The sequence below is a fragment of the Bos mutus genome, chromosome 14 (assembly GCF_027580195.1).
Source record: "Bos mutus isolate GX-2022 chromosome 14, NWIPB_WYAK_1.1, whole genome shotgun sequence".
NCBI classification, from domain to species: Eukaryota; Metazoa; Chordata; class Mammalia; order Artiodactyla; family Bovidae; genus Bos; species Bos mutus.
In genome coordinates this window covers 72,564,998-72,584,442 of record NC_091630.1, presented here as the reverse complement: position 1 = coordinate 72,584,442, position 19,445 = coordinate 72,564,998, and the positions used below count along the sequence as shown (strand labels likewise).

The 19,445-nt window shown below is 45.4% G+C and overlaps 1 protein-coding gene across 1 annotated transcript in view; it reads right to left on the bottom strand.

Annotated features, from left to right (window-relative positions):
- Positions 1-19,445, bottom strand: part of FAM135B (family with sequence similarity 135 member B) — a 149,157-nt gene that overhangs the window by 83,072 nt on the left and 46,640 nt on the right. The window contains 1 exon segment of the mRNA XM_005904046.2: positions 3,254-3,393. Within this exon segment, the coding sequence (XP_005904108.2) occupies positions 3,254-3,393 (140 nt within the window).

Here is a 19,445-nt window from a genome sequence, read left to right as displayed (position 1 = left end):
GTGTGTATATATGCATAATATATAAAGAACATAAAAACGTTTTAAAAGAATGTTATAGTACATACATATATGTTAAAGAATATGTAAGTACAATATAAGTAAAAACTATAAAAAAGAATGTATATACGTATACATTCTTTCTTTACATTTTTTTCATTACAGTTTATCATAGCTTATTGAAATAGTTCTCTGTGCTATACAGCAGGACCTTGTGGTTTATCCACCCTATATACAGTAGCTTGCATCTGTTAATGCCAACCTCCCAGGTGGGTGACTTTCTACTGTTTTATACTGTAATAGAAACAATAACCTAGCCAGGATTTACAGAAGGGTTACTCTGTAGCGACACTATATAGGACACATACCACTGCCATACACTATCTTATTTAATGTGGGAATAACTGAAATAAGACATATTTTCCCCAGTTACAAATGAAGAAATTGAGACTCAGTGTAGGAAAGTCACTTCCAAGGCTTAACTAGTTAGTGGGTCCAAAGTCCAGATTTAGTCAAGGGTTTCTCACTTCTTCAGTCTTCTCCCTCAGCCTAACCTGTGTTGTGGGTTGTACAGTTTAAGGTAACTGATTTCAACTCCACTTATAGTAGTAATTCTTGTGTCTTCTCTTCCCTTATGAACCTCTTTTCTGAGCCGTACCACAGCTGAGGGGATAAGAAAGCAGCTTTGGAAGCCAAGTTACATGGGTGCAGATCTTGCTCTGTCTTTTAGCATCTGTGTGACCTTGGGCCAACCAACCTAAGTTTGTTTTTCATCTGTAAATTGGGGGTAAAATGATTATGCTTACACTCCTTGCCTACATGCTAAGTTGCTAAGTCGTTCTGATTCTTTTGCAACCCCATGGACTGTAGCCCACCAGGCTCCTCTGTCCCTGGGATTCCGCAAGCAGGAATACTGGAGTGGGTTGCCATGTCCTCCTCAGGGGATCTTCCCAACCCAAAGGTTGAACCCGAGTCTCCAGTGGCTCCTGTACTGCAGGCAGATTCTTTACCACTGTGCCCACTCAGCGGGGAAGCCCACTCGTACTCCATAGATCACTGCTTTTGTGTAACTATGCAAGAAAAAGCACATAAAAGTGTGTGAAGAAAGGCCATTCTGCACTTACCGTAGCACAGGAAATTGTGTGCTGCCTGTGTCAGCACTGCATACGCCTACTGCTCACACCCAGGACTGTGTGCATGTGTGACCATGAACTCTGGCCTCCTGGCCATACGCAATGCTTTGGCTACCATAAACAGACACTCCCTAGAGCTAACACATCCATTCCAGAGATACAGCTTTTATGAACGTATCTAATTAACTCTAATTGTCACTCATCCAGATGCAATGATTAATGATAACACTGTTTGCTGCCATAAAGATTAACCCCAACACAATAATAAATTATTAGCTAGTAAAGATAAGTGACTTTCCACACAGAAGAAAACACAGTGTTCCATAGGAACAACGTCTTGTACAAAATGAACACAGGACTAAGTGCTGGCAAACATGCCCCGTTCATGCTCAGAACTTGGCTTGTGGCGACCTCATGTGATCTCAACTCGAGTGTTGAGTGCAAACCTTGAAAAGATTTGAACTCACAGGGGCAGGAAAGAGAGTCTGATGGAATTCAGATGGAATAATGACTGAGAGACCTGAGTCATGTCCAAAACCCAGCCTCCAATCATAACCATTCTGTCCATGAAGCTCTCTGAGATCAATGTGCCAAAGGACAATGGCCCATGAGAAGTCAAGTGACCTTCTCTTAGTAGAATTCGGGGAAGCTGAGCTTGGGCATGCAGCCTAACCGGGAGTCCCTGAGCCCCCAAAACCACCTCTACTTATCTTTGCCTAAATGGCCTGTACCCACCAGAGTCCAGGAAAGAAGTAGATGATGGCTTCAGTTCATTAAACAGAGTTGATTTACAAAGGTGTGGGGAGAACGTAAGGAAAGCAACCAGTGATGATGGTTGGGTACCTTGGGGTTTAGTAACGGCAGGATTCCTCACCACCTTCCCATCCCTACCTCAGGGCCTCTGTTCTAGTGGCACCCTCTCCAGGGATGCCTGGCTCCAAGGCCTCTGGGCTTTGACTCATACTGTTCCCCCTGTATGGGATGCCCTTCATCTTTCTCTTAGTCTGAGGAAGTCTTAGTCCTGGCATCTCAAAGCCGGCTTCGTTGTGAAGGCATCAATGTCTCCCTGCAGAGTTCCCCTCCATCCTCCGTGCCCTGTGCTCATCTGCAGATACAGTGGCACATGCATCTCAGCTACTAGTTGCTGTTCAGTCGCTAAGTCGTGTCTGACTCTGCAACCCATGGACGGCGGCACGCTAGGCTCCTCTGTCCTTCGCTGTCACTTGGAGATTGCTCAAATTCATGTCCATTGAGTCAGTGATGCTATCTAACCATCTCATCCTCTCCTACCCCTTTCTCCTTTTGCCTTCAGTCTTTCCCAACATCAGGAGTTTTTCCAATAAGTCAGCTCTTCACTTTAGGTGGCCAAAGTATTGGACTTTCAGCTTCAGCATCAGTCCTTCCCATGAATATTCAGGGTTGATTCCCCTTAGGATTGACTGGTTTGATCTCCTTGCAGTCTAAGGGACTCTCAAGAGTCTTTTCCAGCTACCAGTGCCTGTCTGTATGTCTTTTTTCTGATGAAGCATCCATCCTTTGAGGGAGTACTCCTGGTGCCTTCTTCAGGCTTTCTCATCATCTGAGGGCCTGCCCCACATCCCTTCACAAAGTAGGTACTCAGCAAACACTTGCTGATTGACCCACTGACAGAGACCCAGCAAGTTAGTCAACAGGATTCACTTGGTACATGAAACAAGCAAGTAAACGAACAAAAGCATGAGTACAAAACTGGCTAAATCAGGAAGTGCAGGAATGCTCTAAAATCCCAAGTCCTGATCTGTCAGATTTCAGAACAAACCCAGAGCATCTTCTTTGCGCCCCATTCTCCTAGCAATGGGGCTTCCCAGGTGGCACAGTGGTAAATAAATCACCTGCCAATAAAGGAAACATAAGAGACATGGGTTTGATCCCTGGGTCAGGAAGATTCCCCTGGAGGAGGGCATGGCAACCCACTCCAGTATTCTTGCCTGGAGAATCCCATGGACAAAGGAGCCTGGCAGACTACAGTCCATACGGTTGCAAAGAGTCAGCGTAACTGAAGCGACTTGGCAGGCTCCTAGCAATGGGTACAAAAGGCACAGGAGGACTCAGCACTTGTGGCTGGTGGTAGGCTCAGGACTTACCCTTTCACCGTCTAAGAGCAGATGAGCTCGGAAGATCACGGCATCATTGATGGGCACCTCCTCGTTCCTATATAAGATCTGGAAGACCCGGCTGCGCAAGGTGCTGTCGTGGACGCAGGCTGAGTGTGGGCTGCTGCTGTCTACAAAACAAGAACCGGTAGAAGCCCATGAACTCCCGTCCTGCCCTGGATCCTCAGCCTTTTGGGCTATCAGTCCAGCTCAAGGAAAGCAGTGGCCCCAAACTGCATTTCAATTCCCAAAGACCAAGGTCTACAGATGAACACGACTCCATCATGGAAGATTTATGGTCACCAAATGTCAGAAAGAACATTGTTCAATCCTTTGTAAGTCATGAGATCTTAGCAAAATCACTTGCCATCACGTGGGCAATGCTCCTTGGCTGGACAGTGAAAGTGAGAAAGTGTTAGTGGCTCAGTTGTGTCCAACTCTGTGCAACCCTATGGACAGCAACCTGCCAGGCTCCTCTGCCCATGGAATTCTCCAGGCAAGAATATTGGAGTGGGCTGCCATTCCCTTCTCCAGGGGATCTTCTCAATGCTGGGATCAAACTTGGGTCTCTCACATTGCAGGCAAATTCTTTACCATCTGAGTCACCAGGGAAGCCCCTGGCTAGAAATTAGTACCTGTGAAATTCTTCTCTTGCTTACACACCCCTTCCTCCATAATGTCTTCCTTAATCCCCCTCTCTGAGAGGTAATAACACAGAGATAAAGACAGAAATTGCCCTCCCTTCTCCAGAGATGCCCTAGTGCCCACAGAATCTCTCTCTCCTGAAAATGTGGCTTTCATACCACACAAGATATGAAGGATAATCTGTCTTTCATTTTAGATAAATGTGTTAATTCTCATTATACTAGATATCCAGTTTATTAAGGAATCTGTTCAACTTCATGTCCTCTGATACATTCTGTGCGTGCGTGCTCAATCATGTCCGACTCTTGGCGATCTTATACAAGCTCCTCTGTCCATGACCCTATACAGGCTCCTCTGTCTATGACCCTACACAGGCTACTCTGTTCATGGGATTCCCAGGCAAGAATACTAGAATGGGTTCTAAATGTACCCTAATCCCTAAACACTGACTCAGAGTTAAGTTGAATTTCAGGATCTTCCTGTGTCCATTGATCAGGATTACTATGGAGAGAAAAATGGGTGAATTCCTCCAAATCACTTAAACTGCACAGTTAGAAAAATCTAGAAATCTTCTAAAATCAATAATATTAATATTTATATAAAGTAATCATTATGCATTCATAATAATGGCCAAACAAGTGGTATTTCACAGCTTCCAACATATTTTTTAAATGTGTTTCTTTCCTTAGTCCTTACAGAAAATTGCTAGGGTAAGTCCTCATCACAGATGAAGAGACCAAGGTGCAAAGAGGAGGAGGCAGGTGTCCCATCGGTTGCTACAGGAGGAGGTGCTGTGTGGACCCATCCCCAGGTCTATGTATAACATCCGGGAAGAGAAGTCTCCGGTGAATGAGCAAAATGCTCCCATTTCAGACTTCCCCTGGTGGCACAGTGGGTGGGAGTCTGCCTGCCAATGCAGGGGGCACGGGCTCGGCCCCTGGCCCGGGAGCATTCCACATGCCACGGAGCAACGGGGCCCGCGTGCCACAACTACTGAGAGCCCAAGCGCCGCGATTATTGAGCCTGCTGCAGCTACTGGAGCCGGCACACCCAGAGCCTGTGCTCTGCACCAAGAGAAGCCACCCCAATAAGAAGCCTGCACACCGCAATGCAGAGCAGCCTCCACTCACCGCAACTGAAGCCCGTGCAGCAACAAAGACTCAGTGCAACCCAAAATGAATAAATGCCTAATTTTTAAACACACCCGTTTCCTAGCAAAAGGTAAGCTCTATTGAGAAACAACTAATGTGACTGCCAAAGGAAGCAAGAAAATGTTTTAAAAAATGAGCTCAACCAGCAAGGGGAAACAGCTTGAGTGCCTTGTGCAATGTCCCCAGCTGGCTCAAACTGTCCCTCAGAAACAGGGACACACGGTCACGGCCGCCACCCCATGCACAGTGACACTGCACACCTGCCTTGTTGCTTCAGAGGAGGGAGAAAAAAAGAAATGTAAAATCCCAGGTTGTTTCCACGGCTGCTCAGATTGGCACTTCATCATGAAGGAAATAAAATTACTGGCTCAATGCAGCCCTATTTAGACCTGTTGGATTCAAATTGATGTGGTTTTTAAACAGAAATGATCCTTGTGTGCAAGTGCCTTTCTGTTTTTATTTGCTGCACCAGACCTTTCTCTATCACTGTCAAGGCCAGGTTGATCTATAAGTCAGACTGACATCATGCCCAAGGATGGATGGAGTAAATACTCTGAAGGTCAGAGCAACGGAGAGCCGTCTAATACCTGGAGGGACAGCCAGCAAAACAGTTCAATCACTTGCCTTCTTGGGCGAGTGACATCATTCCTTGTAAGAGCAGCTTTCCACGTGAAAAATGGGCATCTCCACACATTGACCTTCTGTGATCAGTGTAGACCAAAGAGGATAAAATAAATCAAGATCTGAAGACCAGGCACGTGGCTGACATGCAAAATACAGTAGGATGATTTTTCAATTGTGTTTCGAGAAAAGTCGTAGCCCCTTTCTGTTGAATGCATTTCCAATGGCTACATACGTGAGACTGAGCTCCTCTGATTTTTCAGCAGATTGACAAACAGGACTTAGCAGTATTTACAGGAGACCCTCACATCCCAAGATGCCCCATTAAGCCCAGGATGAGGCATTTCTGATGCCCTGTGGGACCTGTGGCATTTTCTCATCACTAGTAACCAGGGCATAAACAAGTGCCTCCTTGCCAAGGAAGGTTCACTGATCACAAGGCACCCTCTGGGCTTGTGGGCATCACTGTGACAGTGCCTGCCAGCTTTGTTCCCACCAGGATTCTCCCTTCGTCGACAATGACAACCCACACTTGGACACCTTGCTCATTATCCTGGCTCCCTCTTCCTGACTTTCTGCAAGGCCACTTCCTGAATTTTCTATGATTGGCTCTCTTGCTAGTTCACGGAACCTTCCTTGGCAGACAGAGGGTGCTCGTTCACACCCGGTGCTCTGCACCCTCTCATGCACCAGGTACTGGGCACCCAGAGGTGAAGGTGGTGCCCGCTCTCTCTGTGCTGAAAGACCTTGCTCAGACTTTGGGAGGCTGCCCCTTCCCAGCTGCTGGGTAAAAGTCACTTTTCTCTTTCAACTGTTTTTTGTTGTTGTTGAAATGATGCTCATTTCCTCTTTCTACACTTTAATATTTTTACATTAGTGAAAAGAACATGTCTTGGCATATCCCAAGTGTTATTTCAAATATTCTGACTCACTTTTTTCTTAATTTTTTTGGAATATAGTTGATTTACAATAGTGTGTTAGTTTCAGGTGTACAGTAAAGTGATTCTGTTATACATATACATATATTCATCTTTTTCAGATTCTTTTCCCATATAGATTAGTACAGAATATTGAGTTCCTCATGCTACAACAGTAGGTCTCACTGGTTATCCATTCTATATATAGTAGTGAATATTAATCCCAGGCTCCTAATTTATCCCTCCCAGCCATGTTTGACCTTTGTTAACCATAAGTTTGTTTTCGAAATTTGTGTTTATGTTTTATAAATAAGTGCATTTGCCTCATTTTAATTAGATTCTATATATAAATGATTTTATATGATGTTTGTCTTTCTCTGACTTATTTCACTATTGCCAAGTCACAGAAGCAACCTAGATGGCCATCAACAGAGGAATGGATAAAGAAGATGTGGTACAAATATACAATGGAATATTTCACGCATGTTCAGTCAGGGTCAACTCTTTGCATCTCCATGGACTGGGCCTACCAGGTTCCTCTGTCCATGGGATTTTCCCACCAACAATATTAGATTAGGTTGCCTTTTCCTCCTCCAAGGAATATCCCTGAGCCAGAGATCAAAGCCTCATCTCCTGCACTGCAGGCGGATTCTCTCCCTCTGAACCACCAGAGAAACCACAAAGGAATATTACTCAGCCATAAAAAAGGATGAAACGATGCCGTTTGCAGCAACATGGACAGACCTAGAGGTTATCTTTAGACGCCTTTTGCATATTTGGTGACCAGACCACTGGTCCAATGAGAAGATGTAGCTTAGAGTCTTCCCAAATATGTGTCTCATTTTTTACATGTCAGGATCAATATCATGGATGAGGATATACAAGAAGAGTTAGAACTTTGAGGGAAAACAAGATTGATGGAAAGAAGGTGGGTGGATCAAAGAAGGGAACAGAAGGGAGGGGAGACAAGTAGAAACAAGTGAGCAGGTAGATGAAGGAGAGGAGCTTTCCAATGACTCCCACTGTCCAAAGGAAATAGTTCAATCTGGAACTTCAAACCAGAAAGCAAGAGTAAAACACTTTTGGGTTCTGCTATTTCTTTTCCCCAAAAATGAGTGATATCAATACTTTGCATATTTATGTGCCTCTAAATGCCTACAACTCAAACAACCACCTTCCCTCTGCAGAGATCTCCCTCCAGCCCCACATGGCTCTGAGAGCACAGATTACAAAGCACAGGTGCTGCTGATCTGGCAGAGACCCTCTGTCCCAGAGTCCAAGCCAGGATGCTCTCAAGGGCACTGGCTTGTGGCCTGAGCTCCCTCTCCCATTCCAAGCAGATGGCCATGACTCTGCCTGCACACAGGAGCCCCCCAGAGAATCAGGTCTGTGCTAAGCAGTCAAAACTCTGGGGGAAACCCTCCCAACCCTCCAGGCCTGACGATGTCTGGGTGAGGTCTAGGCTATTTGAAAACAAAGATGCTAAGAAGTTGTCATGATATTTCTTGTAACCCAGGCCACATTCACGTGGGACAACTTTCCAGAATATTAGAGTTCAGGGAAGTTGTAAAAGCCAAGTCCGATTATGAACAATTCAAGGTTATGAACAACTCAAGGTCATGACCTTGAATTTTTTATGGCTTAGAACAGGCTCTCCTTCAGTAAAGCAAACACAGATGTTCTAGACTCACCCCTGCTACTTTCTTGCTGTGTGGCCTCGGGCAGGACAGTAAACAGGAGCTTAAATGAGGCAAAAGTCATGCCCTGCTTATTTGACACAATCAGTGTCAGGTCCAGATGAGACGAGGATTAAAGAAGTGTGTGTTTAACTGTGAAATTCTCAAAACCCAACAGATTTCCTGGTATTATGAAGATGACAAGGATGATGACTCTTTACATTAGATTATTTGCTGGCCATTTCTAGGAACAGGAAGAACAGAAAGTCCCTTCTTTATAATAAGGGATATAATAATAATATAAAATAACCCTGAAGCCAAGCTTCGTTATTGTTTCCAACCGTTTCAAAGAACAGGCAGAAGAAAAAAGCCGCCTGAACCAGATGGTCACTGTTTCTCCAGAGAATAAGATACTCTCACTTGACCTTGAGGATGAGAGTTCTTCACTTCCTTTGGAGGGACTCAGGATCATAGGGCTATGTTACACTGTGGTTGTGCTGTTCAGTCACTAAGCGTGCCCAAGTCTGCAGCTCGCCAGGCTTCCCTATCCTTCACTATTTCCCAGTTAGGGCTTCCCTCATAGCTCAGAAGGTAAAGAATCTGCCTTCATTGCAGGCGACTTGGGTTTGATCCCTGGGTCGGGAAGATACCCTGGAGAAGGAAATGGCAACACAGTTCAGTAGTTTTGCTTAGAAAATCCCATGGACAGAGGAGCCTGGTGGGCTACAGTCCATGGGTTTGCAAAGAGTCAGACACGACTGAGCAACTCACACACACAGAGTTTGCTCAGACTCATGTCCATTGAGGAGATGATGCCATCCAACCATCTCATCCTCTGTCAGCCCCTTCTCCTCCTGCCCTCACATCCTCAGCAACAAATGTCATGGTGACTCCAAATAGTGTGTTTCTTTTCATTCTTTCATTTCTGAGCTTATTTACTCATTAACTATGTAACTAAACGACCCCACAGGCAATGCTAGACATAATGCCAGTCACTGATCATGGTACACCAACAGTAAGGAATGGTCTGCAATGTTTAATGCAATATTTTCCAACTTCTTTTTTCTCTCATCACACTTATGTTACTCCATCACAAAATCCCAACTCGTTACCCACTTCTGTTTTGCAGAAAAAGAACTGAAGTCCTAGCATGATGGAACAGCGGGGCTTGAGTGTTATATCCAAACAAATATTCACCGAGTCCATCAATCAATTAGTTATCAATGAGGGCGGGGATGAAGAGGGACGGCTTTTGGAAGGTTCCCTATGTTGAGGGTAGCTCAGTTCCCAGGACACTTGACTCCAATCTTAGTCTGCAAGAAAACTCAAGTTGCAAAGCAGAGATTGTGGCCTGGCAGAAATCCATCCCTGCAGAAGGAGAGCGACCAAACCAAAGAATACAGGAAAAAAACAATACGCTTAAATTGCTGAAAATGAACAAGGGCTGCTGATGTAATTTAGCCATGAGCATCCTCCCATCAACACTGAGTGGGCTTAATGACTTAATTATAAACCCTTGTCACCTACCTATTAGAATGAGCCCAGAAAGGCCAGCACTTGATAACACTTTATTAGCCAATAACGTGTGTTGCTATGTAATTTCAGAAGTAAAAGACCAGCGGGTCACCTCTAACACACTCCAATCACCCAGTGGTTTCCCTGCTGGGCTTCCTTCTGATCCGTCCTAACCCTCTGCAGTCTCAGGTGTTTCCGTTTGTATTCTAATTAGAGCCCAGTCCACGGCCTTGTCCCTCTCACTTTTGTAAAGACAAGAAATGGAAAGAGTTCCAAGATGCGGATTTTCTCAGGCCACTGTCACATGTACCTCACACACCTGTTAATAGGAGTGTACCTGGTCTGCAACTGGGTTTCCTCCCCCTGTGGTGGGGGATGGGTACTCAAGGGTAGGGAGGGTTGAATACCCAGATTACTGTGCAGAGAGGCATGTTAACAGGCATTCGGAGAGAAGGCAGAGCTTCGCTGGTAACTCAGTCGGTAAAGATTCTGCAGTGCAGGAGACCTGGGTTTGATCCCTGAGTTGCGAAGATCCCCTGGAGAAGGAAATGGCAACCCCCTCCAGTATTCTTGCCTGAAGAATCCTAAGGACAGAGGAGCCTTGTGGGCCACAGTCCATGGGGTCACAAGGGTCAGACACGACTGAGTGACTAAGCCACCATGGGAGAGATGGCAGTGAATACACCACTGGATGGGGGAGGAGGGTATTGCTGATACGATGATAAAACATTATCCAGAAAGGAATTCCAGCAGCTTCTAGCAGAACTCTTGGGGTAGTGGGAGGGAGACCCCTAATTGTTTCTTTTTCATTTGGATCTTTATTATGATCAGATGGACAAATGTCTCATTGCATTTCATAATATCTGAACTGTTCTTGTCTTTTTTTGGCTGTGAGGCTCATGAGATCTTAGCTCCCTGACCAGGAATCAAACCCATGTCCCCTGCATTGGAGACGTGGAGTCTTAACCACCGGACCATCAGGGAAGTCCCCTCAACTGTTTCTTGATGCTGGGAAGAGAGTGGGCTTGGACCAGGGCAGTGGGTGATGCCTGGAAAGACAGAGCATCGGGGATCTCCCTGTTGACTTGCTGGGAGTCCTTCGGTGAGATGTTAGCTCTCCCAGCCTTAGTTCCTTCACAGACAAAAGATGATAATAAAGATCTGACTCAACAGGATGGACAGATGAAGACTCCTTATTTCACCCCACTTGCCTGCTGACTGAAAGTAGCTAAGTTCATGCTTTCCCTCTCATCCCCCAACTCCCCCTAGGAATCTCCTGCTTCTCCTGCCCCTCCTGTCTCTGGGTTGTAACCTCCCTCCAGGTCTCACTGTTTCCAAGATTTTATATGGCACTCATTGGAAAAGACCCTGATGCTGGAAAAGACTGAGGGCAAAAGAAGTGGATGGCAGAGGATGAGATGGTAAGATAGCATCACTGACCCAATGGACTTAGTTTGAGACAACTCCAGGAGATGGTGGAGGACAGAGGAGCCGGTGTGCTGCAGTCCATGGGTCTCCAAAGAGTCAGACACAACTCAGCGATTAAACAATCCAAGACAAAACAATATGCCACCTACAAGCTCAGGGCCCTCAAATGTCTGACTCCAGCTCCATTGCTCTCTCGAGCAGACCTGATCCCTTGCTCACTTGACATTATTCCTCTGGTGTCAAATCCACACCATAAACTTACATAATCCAATACAGAGCCTTCAGTTGGTTGTGTTTCCCGCATGTGTCCCTTACCCAAAAACTTAACCACAAAGAGTAACACACTTCCTACTTTTCATCGATTCCTCTGCCTCCCTCAGCTTTGTATCCAATCTTGCACAAATCCTGCGAGTTTGCATTCAAAATGTGGTTCTGATGAACCCATTCTGGGTCACTTCATAATTTTCTCTCAATAGACAACATGGAAAACTTTATTTCTACTTCTACTATTACTACTCTTCAGTTGATTACTGTAAAATCTCAACCAGACTTCATCAACCCCCATCGCACTTGAAATAAAATCTAAATTATTTACTATGGTGGAACCGGCCTTAAGTGAACACTTTGGAGGCTTGCAGTCCAGGTAAGGGTTTACGCAGCACAGAAGCAACTCTTTTCCTGGTGTCCAAGTTGGGCAAATATTTATAAAACGCATGACTGACCAAGGCTGAGGGATCCAATTCCTGAGAACTTGGCAGCCGTGTTTCATAAACATTTGTGGACATGAACTAGATCTGGGCTCCAGCAGCTGGGTCCCAGAAGCTGGCTCTGTTTCCTGCTCTGTCCTCATGATGACCTGTCACCCACACCTACCCTGCTCCCTTACAAACAGCCGGCACTAAGTCTGCCTGAAACATACAGCCTGGGGTTTTCTGAGAAGAGTAGAAGCAAAGCTCCCTCTTCTAACTCTGAATCCCATACTGGTAGAAAGTCATCAGGAGACCCAGCAAATGGGAGGCAAAGAGCCCTGTTTATGTGCTTCAGTCTTGACCGAGCCATCTGTCTCAGCCATATGCTTCGCAAGGAGAACTAAGTATAGCACAATTGCAGCTAATCAAATATTTGTAAGAGCTGCAGTGTCCCCGCCCAGCCATGGTCCTGGCGTGTTCCAGGGAGCGCAGAGCCCTTCTCCAGCCCAAGGTGACCTGGTCCTTGATGGGAGACCATGGATGGAAGGGGCAGTTGAGATTTACTAGGAAAATATCAGGGTGTCCCTGGAGGCACTGCTCAGTAGATAAGAATGGGTGGTCACTCTGCCTTTCTTTTCCACAGACATTGAAGTTCCCTCCAAAAGACCAGCTCCAGGGCTATGGCTGAGCCAAGACTGACCAGTCCAGCAAGCTCTCTGAAGCCTCAGGCCTCAACTCTCTCCAAGGGTTGACCCCACCACAGTCCCCCGCCTAAGTTGTGAATGAGTGGAGCTACCCCCAAGTCATGTAAGGATGTGAGAGCTGGACTATAAAGAAAGCTGAGTGCCAAAGAATTGATGCTTTTGAACTGTGGTGTTGGGGAAGACTCTTGGACTGCAAGGAGATCCAACCAGTCCACCCTAAAGGAAATCAGTCCTGAATATTCATTGGAAGGACTGATGCTGAAACTGAAACTCCAATCCTTTGGCCACCTGATGAGAAGAACTTACTCACTGGAAAAGACCTTTATGCTGGCAAAGACTGAAGGCAAAAGGAGAAGGGGGTGACAGAGGATGAGATGGTTGGATGGCATCACTGACTTGATGGACATGAGTTTGAGCAAGCTCCGGGAGCTGGTGATAGACAGGAAAGCCTGGCGTGCTGCAGTCCATGGGATCACAAAGAGTCAGATACAACTGAGAGACTGAACTGATCTGAACCCCCCAGTCAAGGCCATTCTCACCTGGACTCTCCTCCGATGCCTCACCCTCCTTGCTTAGACTCCTGCCTCCTGTGCGTTAGGGCATGGACCCTGTCCGTTGGACAGGTACCAACTGATCAGAATGCACTCCAGGCACAGTGAGGAGCAGTGTCCTGCAGGCCATCTGCTGTGCCAGGCACAAAGCCTTTATTCATGGGCCACGGACTACAGGGATGCCAGGGTCTGGGCAAGGGGCCAGGCTAACCGGCCAGGGAAGGGGCAGCTTAGAAATTGGAGGGCAGTGGCTGCTCTGACAACTGCTCCTACCAGATGCATTGGCTGAACACATCCCCTGGTTAACACGAGCACGGCATCTCCATACCATGTGGGGGGTCAGCCCAGCCTTCCTGTTGAGACCAGGCCCTGCAGCTAGAGGCATTTTCCTTCTTGATTTCTCAGGCTGTTGTTGCCTCAGTCCTTTTCCTTCTAAACTCAGTGTCAGCCCAGAGACACCTGAGAGCCTGTCCTCCAGGACATAGATGGTCTTGCAGCTTCTGTTCATCAGCATCTTTTCTTTCAGCTGTGCATTGGCACCAAGAGCCCTCGTATGCGTGAGGACATAGAAGCCGAGTCTGTGTGACTGGGAATGACCCCAGGGCCAGCTCTCCTCTCTCCGGCTCAAAACATCTCCATCACTAGATACCCCAGGCGCCAGGCCTCTAGGAAGGAGCATGGCATAAAAGGCACAAAACTACTCTCTTTTAAGTGAATTGATAGCCTGGATCTCATCTCAAAACCCTGTGTCTCTTCGCAAATGTCACCTCTTCATGGAGATTTTCACTTTCAGTGTAGTTACAAGCAGCCCAGGCTCTGACATCAGATCTGCATTCACGTTCACACTCTCCATTCACTTGCCTTTAAAAAAAAAATTCTTTTAAAATATGTACTGAATTATAGCATATAGCTGTTGTGTGTTTAGCTATGAAGTTGTGTCCAACTCTTTGCGACCCCATGGACTATAGCTTGCCAGGCTTCTCTGTCCATGGGATTTCCCAGGCAAGAATACTAGAGTGGGTTGCTACTTCCTCCTCCAATAGTGTATAGTATATACTGCATTATAGGTTATTACAAGACAGTGGGTACAATTCCTTGTGCTATACTATATGTTTCTTATTTATTTTATACAAAGTAGCCTATGTATGTTAATTGCAAACCCGTATCTTGTCTGTCCTCCCTTCCCTCCTCCCTCTGTCTTCTAAATGTGAGTCTGTTTCTGCTTATTTGTTTGTATCATTATTTTAGACTCCACGTCTAAGTCATATCATACAGTATTTGTTTTCGTCTGTCTGACAAATTTTATGAAGGACAATATTCCCTGGGTCCATCCACATTGCTGCTAATGGCAGAATTTCATTCTTTTTTATGGCTGAATAATATTCCATTATCGCTCTATATATACATATTTTTTTTTTCTTCATCCATTCATTTGCTGAGGAATACTTAGGTTGCTTCCATATCTTGGCTGTTGTAAATAGTACTGCTATGAACACAGGTGTGCAGGCATCTTTCCAAATCAGCATTTTTCCGTTTTTCTGATTATATACCCACCTGCAAATTATTTTTGCTTTTTAAGCCTAATGTTCTTCATGTATAAACTAACCATGAAAATCTCTTCTTCTAAAGCGTTATGGTGAAAGTTAAATAAGACGGTGACTGGTGTCATTATTTGTATTAACAAGACACTTTATCCTTCCACATTCACACCTTTGTTGTGCATATCCCACCTTCTGTTTCATTCAACTTGGCACCGCCTCATCCTCACCCACATGCAGGTAGAGCATTTGCCTCCTACCCCCAAAGGTAGACTGAGTCCTCACTGAGGAAGGCAAATTTTTCTTTTTTCGTCTGAGCCACTATCCTAAGTCCGAGAATCCACACATCAATGTGGGGACTAATAGCTAAAAGGAAAGCACATAGCTCTATAAACCCATTTCACAGACGAGAATCTACATACAAATACGGGGACTAAGAGCAAAGAGAAAATAACATAGTTCTGTAAATCCATTTCAGAAAGGAACTGGGAGGCTCAAGAAGATGGCAGACCCAGCCCAAGGGCAGAACTAGTATCAGGACCCAGAATTCAACCTCCAAGTCCAGGGCCTTCCTCCCGTCCCACAGTGCCCTCCCTCGATGCTCAGTGGGGCACCAAAGGACTATTTCCAAGGATGTTTTAGTGCCTTTGTGTCTGAGCAAATTCTATAAATGGCATCCAAAATAGCATCCAAAATTCTATAAAGAGCATCCAGGTGACCAGCAGCACCTGGCTGGGTGTCAGCCAACGCTTAGCCAGTTGGCTCCAAAATCAATGCACGCCTAGGCCTAGAGCCTCAGAATTAATTATTGAAGCTTTAGATTCAATTACCAGATGGCCTCTTCTCTCAGGCTCATTTTTCTCAACATCTCCACCCTGGTGAAGAGAGGATAGCGCAAATCCACTGATGTGTGCCACGACCGCAATCACCTAACTGGCGTGAGCTGGGGTCAGGATGTGGGGGCGGGGGCAGCTCACTGCTGGACGTCCTCCCCCAAGGCTGGGCCACCATAGCAGCACATGTCCAATGATCACAAATGCTCAGTTACATCAGTCCTGTCCGACTCTTTGGGACCCTATGGACTGTAGCCCACCAGGCTCCTCTGTCCATGGGTTTTCTCCAGGCAAGAATACTGGAGCATGTTGCCATGCCCTCCTCCAGGGGATCTTCCCAACCCAGGGATCAAACCTGCATTTCTTATGTCTCCTGCATTGGCAGATGGGTTCTTTACCACTAGTGCCACCTGAGAAGCCCCATGATCACACATCAGCTCCTAAGTGTTTATTTACACGTCTGCATGCATTTCTTGGGATTCAGTCATCCTGTAGTTCATCTCAGCAGCCACTGGACTGGGACTGAGAAAACCTTTAATGACTAGAGAATTTCAATGACTTTCCCTACTTTATTTTACGGGTTTAACTTCTCCCAGACTAGATCCTTCCCAATGGCTTTGAAATGAAGTCAACTTTCTCTCTTTAGAAATAAAATACAAATAGCCCAAACTCACAGCCCTTCTGGCAACCTCTCTGTCTGCCTCCATGCCGCGGCAGTGACACTTACCCAAAGAATGCCCCTACTGACTGTCTCCATTTCTTCATCATTTTACTCACACTTCAGTGTCTCCCCCAAATATAGTTTCTGGACCCTTCTCACCGCCCAAAGAACTCCTATCAAGGTGATGAATGCGCTACCTGCCTGCAAGATTTTCAGGAAAGTTCTAGTGCACATTGTACTTCAATCCTCAGAAGCATTCTGCAAAGTTGGTCAACTCTTCTTCCTTAAAATACTCTCTTCCCATTGTCTCGGTTAGATCAAGTCCCACCAGTTTCCTCTTGATGCTTGGGTAACTTTCCTCTGCCTCCTTATCACAGCCGCCTCTCTGCCATCCTCAGCATCACTCCCTACCTCCCTTATGGTAGTTGGTGTTACCTCAAAGCTTACGGTACCATTGGAGGCATATTGACTGTCTTCTCTTCCAACAGAAGGTAAGCCCTGTGACTGAACTACATTTGCCTGTTTCACGCATTCTCTAAGTCCTGTACATAAAATGTAGCACATAGCCAGCCAACGAAATCTATGCATCTATTAATCACCCAGACTTCTCAATGTTCAAGACCTCTAAGGCCGGTTATCTAGTTGTGATCTTCTGTTTGGATTTTCAAAGGCACCACATACTTAACATGTTCCAAAGTAAATTCATATCCGACTCTTTGCGACCCCATGGACTGTAGCCTACCAGGCTTCTCTGTCCATGGGATTTTCCAGGCAAGAGTACTGGAGTGCGTTGCCATTTCCTTCTCCAAAAGTGAATTCTGCAAACCCCAACTAGAGGGGAAAAAAAAATGTTAAACTACCTGTTTCAATGTTAAACTACCTGTTTCTCATCCGGCGTTCCTTATTTTAGTAAATGGCTCTATGAGCCAGCCTGTCGTGTGAACGAGAAATCTGACAGTCACCATTTCCCTGGCCTTCCACGTGTGATCCTCATTAAATGCTCACTTCTCTCTATCCTAACCACCAACCAACCTGCCCACTCTTAGCTGGCATCACACCTGGACAGTTCAATTGCCTTCAGTCTGCTCAACCTGTCTCTGGTTCCAAAGCTTCACAATGTTTCCAAAGAAGTGTATTTTCGATATGTAAATAGAACCAAGCTGCTCCTCTGCTTCAAACCAGAATAAAGGGAAAGCTTTTTCCCCCTAATATAGTCCTCAAAGCCGACCTGCCTCTCTTTAGCCTCATCACCTTCCAGGCTCCCTAGTTCATTTTCCTGCAGCCACAGTTGAATGCCACCCTCCTTGTCACATCACCTTTGCCCCTGCCGTTCCTTCTCCTTGGTATGACACTTCCCTTCCCTGTAGACCACACCTACTTCCCTGAGACCACACCTACTTCCCTGGAGACCACGCCCACTTCCCTGAGACCACGCCCACTCCCCTGGAGACCACACCCATTTCCCTGGAGACCAGACGCACTTCTGCTCACCATCTCCTTCCCCAGAAAATGCTCTCTAATCGCCCTAAACATTGTCAGACCTGTGATTACAAGCTCACATAACACAATGCATTTCTCTGAATATTGTGATATTAGCTGATGTAGAACTGACTAATTGAATAATCTCCTACATTAAATCTTCTGCAAAAGATAAGTTCTTTTTGCTCAAATAGACCTAGGAAATCTATCTTCTTTTGTTGACTTTTATTGAATGTGAAATTTTAAAAATATACATTTTGGGCTTGAAAAAAATGTATAAATACTTAAACCTACTGGCTTTTTAATTTTTTTTTAAATTTCTTTCTCCTTTTACCATTACTAAAAATAATAAAAATAGAGAGGTCAAGTTATCCACTTCAAACAAAATTAACATTCACTGTGGCAATGATTCAGAAATGCCTGACTCCTTGATTCTACTGATTTATAAAATCTTTGAGATGGTTTCCTCCTTTGAAAACGGAAACAGAGATAACTTCTCTCCAAAGATTGTTATGAGGATTGATAAAATAGTATTTATGAAATACCTAGCACAGTGCCTGGTATATTCAGTTGCAAAATCAATAGAAATTCATTACTGTCATTGCTACCAATCCATGAAAATATGGGTCATCCATTGGCACATATTTCAGAAGGCTGAGGCAAAGTACATTGACTTCAATGAAGATAAACAAGAACATTCATTTTCAGGAGTCATGACTTTTATCGTGTTTTAAACTTTAATAATATCGACCTGAACTGCTTTAAACCAAGGCAATCAATACTGGAGAACGTGTTCAGGTGAAGCTTTCAAAGAGGATTTAGATGAAAGGGAAAGCATCTTTCAATGAGGTCTGGAAGTGATGTGAATTCTTGGCATTCACCTACTCATCCTTTCACCCATCCATCAGTCCACTGACTCAACATACCCGCACTGGATCACAAAGGTGTGATAGCAGGTGCGTGAGTGGTGTCAGTAAGTGAGTTTCTGTCCTCCTAAGACTTATACTAGGGTAACGGGGAAAAAGAAATGCTCAAGTGACCATTCAGTTATAATGTCATAAATACTGAAAAAACAGAAGCCGAAAGGAATATGGCACACTTAATTTGGAGTGGGGGAAGTGTACCGTCTAAAGGTAAAAAGAGGCATCTTATGGGTTACTAAAATTAAATTTTGACAGAGACCACAACACACCCTGCAAACCAATGTCAAAGGCTAGACTCAAAAGCACAGCTCGCAAACGGAGTGGGTGAGACCACCGATCTAAATTCCTCAGTTAGACTAGGGGAATAATATGGCATCAGGTGGAGAGGGAAGAAAGGGTTTTGGAGAGAGCATCCATACAGTTGTTTGGAGAAAGCTATGCCTGTGAGAGTTGGACTGTGAAGAAAGCTGAGCACCAAAGAATTAATGCTTTTGAGCTGTGGTGTTGGAGAAGACTCTTGAGAGTCCCTTGGACTGCAAGGAGATCCAACCAGTCCATTCTAAAGGAGATCAGTCCTGGGTGTTCATTGGAAGGACTGATGCTAAAGCTGAAACTCCAATACTTTGGCCACCTCATGCGAAGAGTTGACTCATTGGAAAAGACCCTGATGCTGGGAAGGATTGAGGGCAGGAGAAGAAGGGGACGACAGAGGATGAGATGGTTGGATGGCATCACCGACTTAATGGACATGAGTTTGGGTAAACTCCGGGAGTTGGTGATGGACAGGGAGGCCTGGCATGCTGCGGTGCATGGGGTCGCAAAGAGTCGGACACAACTGAGCGACTGAACTGA